This window comes from Orycteropus afer, unplaced genomic scaffold (assembly GCF_000298275.1).
Source record: "Orycteropus afer afer isolate SDZICR_OR568_19922 unplaced genomic scaffold, OryAfe1.0 scaffold00446, whole genome shotgun sequence".
NCBI classification, from domain to species: Eukaryota; Metazoa; Chordata; class Mammalia; order Tubulidentata; family Orycteropodidae; genus Orycteropus; species Orycteropus afer.
Genome location: NW_006922033.1, coordinates 1,191,353 through 1,193,605, shown reverse-complemented (window position 1 = coordinate 1,193,605; position 2,253 = coordinate 1,191,353). Strand labels below are relative to the sequence as shown.

The window sequence follows — 2,253 nt, the reverse complement described above, 5'->3', positions numbered from 1 at the left end:
CAAGGGACTTATCTCTAGGATATATAGAAAACTCCAATGCCTCAACAGCAAAGGGATTAACAATCCAATTGGAAAATAGGCAGAAGACATGAATAGACACTTCACCAAGAAGGATATTCAGGCGGCCAGCCAATACATGAAGAGATGCTCATGATCACTGGCCATCAGAGAGATGCAAATCAAAAGGAGATACCATCTCACCACAGCACTGATGGCAAGGTTCAACAAGACAGAAAATAACAAATGCTGGCGGGGATGTGGAGAGATTGGAACTCTCATACACTTCTGGTGGGACTGTGAAGTGATACAACTACTGTGGAAAGCAGTATGGCATTTCCTTAGAAAGCTGGAAGTGGTGATACCATTTGACCCAGCAATCCCATTACTAAGTACATATCCTAGAGAAATGACAGCCAGGACGGGAACAGACATATGCACACCCATGTTCATTGCATAACTATTTACAATAGCAAAAAGATGGAAACAGCCTACCTACATGCCCATCAACAGAAGAATGAGTAACCAAACTATACATACACACAATGGAATATTATGCAACACTAAAGAATAACGTAGAGTAAAGAAAACACTAGATAAAATGGATTGACTTGGAGGACATTATGCCGAGTGAAATAAGTCAATCACAGACGGACAAATATAGTATTAGTTGGTTGTTGTGGAGGGTCAAGGGAAGGTTTATATGTGGAAGGAAACTTTCTTTGTTGGTTGCCAGAGGTGGGAGAGGAGGGGAAGGAACACTGAAAAGAAAAAGAATGCACTGACCCATGTTACTTTAGAAAAAAAAGAAGACGACGAAATTGGACATCATATTGCACTGAGCAAATCTGCTGCAAAAGACCTCTTTAAAGTGTTGAAGAACAAAGATGTCACTTTGAAGACTAAGTTGTATCTAACCAAGCCAAGGTATTTTCAATTGCTTCATATGTATGTGAAAGCTGGACAAATTCTGAATAAGGAAAACTGAGAAAAGAACTAATGCTTTTAAACTGAGGTGGTGGCAAAGAATATTGAAAATGCCATGGACTGCCAGAAGAACAAACAAATCTGTCCTGGAGGAAGTCCAGCTGGAATGCTCCTTGGAAGTGAAATGGCCAGACTTCATCTCACCTATTTGGCCATGTTGTCAGAAGAGGCCATTCCCTGGAGAAGGATATCAAGTTTGGTAAAGTGGAGGGTCACTGAAAAAGGGGAAGGCCCTCAAGGAGGCAGACTGGCACAGTGGCTGCAACTATGGGCTCAAGCATAGCAACACTTATGTGGATGGGGCAGGACCAAGTAGCATTTTGTTCTGTGACACTGAGTCGGAACCAACTAGGTGTCACCTTACAACAACAAACTCACAACTGTCCTCAACCATCTGCATAGGTAAGTCATTTCCTGTCACTGGGTATCAGTTTTCTGCTGTTCTACAAAATGATAAGTTGAAGTTAGACGATACTGGGGTTCTTTATGCAATTCTGTGACAGCCAGGATTCTCTTTCTTCCCTCTTCCCCTCTCCCTCTGGCTTGCATTCTTACCTTCGAAGCTCCCAGCAAACAGATAAATCCAGGTGAGGGCTGGGATGCAGAGAAGAGTCAGAGAGGCAGCCAGGAATTTCCGTCTCCCTCTGCAGATTCCCAGCATCCTCTCAGAAGTAGCAATCTCTAATTCCAGCGCCGTTTCTCTGCCCGGAGCATGGAGTCCTCGGCCTCCCTCATAGTACTTTCTGAAAGGAAGAGCAGAGAGGAAGGGGTGAGTTCTTAGCATGGTAAATGGATGCAAATTGTCAGGGGGAGAAAAAAAAAAAACTCTCTCACAGATCCTGAAAGTAGTTCCTGCTATCCTTGTGTGACAATGAACAATGCTACAGTCACACAGTCTACCAAAACTAGGACAGTTCTCTGGAAAAAAACAAACGTAACATAACATAAAACACAAAAGTGCTCACTCACACACACTGTCAGTCTCTCCCATGTATTTGATAGTATAGATTAGTTCTGAGGCCTGACCAAACACACCCATTAAAGGAGCATTTCGTTAGCATCTTTTATGTCCTAGGAGTCTGTGTGTGGTGCAAATGGTTAACACACTCAGTGCTAAGGGCTGGCATCACAGGTTACCCACAGGGGACTTAGAAAACAGGCCTGGAGATCCACTTCCAAAAAATAAGCCACTGAAAACCCTATGGAGCACAGTTCTGCCCTGAAACACACGGAGGAACCCTGAGTTGGAATCGACACAACGGCAACTGG

At 43.5% G+C, this 2,253-nt stretch overlaps 1 protein-coding gene across 1 annotated transcript in view; it reads right to left on the bottom strand.

Moving 5' to 3' along the window:
* LOC103208507 (LARGE xylosyl- and glucuronyltransferase 1) overlaps positions 1-1,645 on the bottom strand; it is a 705,596-nt gene extending 703,951 nt beyond the window's left edge. The window contains exon 1 of the mRNA XM_007954215.2: positions 1,540-1,645. Within this exon, the coding sequence (XP_007952406.1) occupies positions 1,540-1,645 (106 nt within the window). The remainder of the gene's footprint in view (positions 1-1,539) is intronic.
* Between the last annotated feature and the right edge of the window lie 608 nt (positions 1,646-2,253).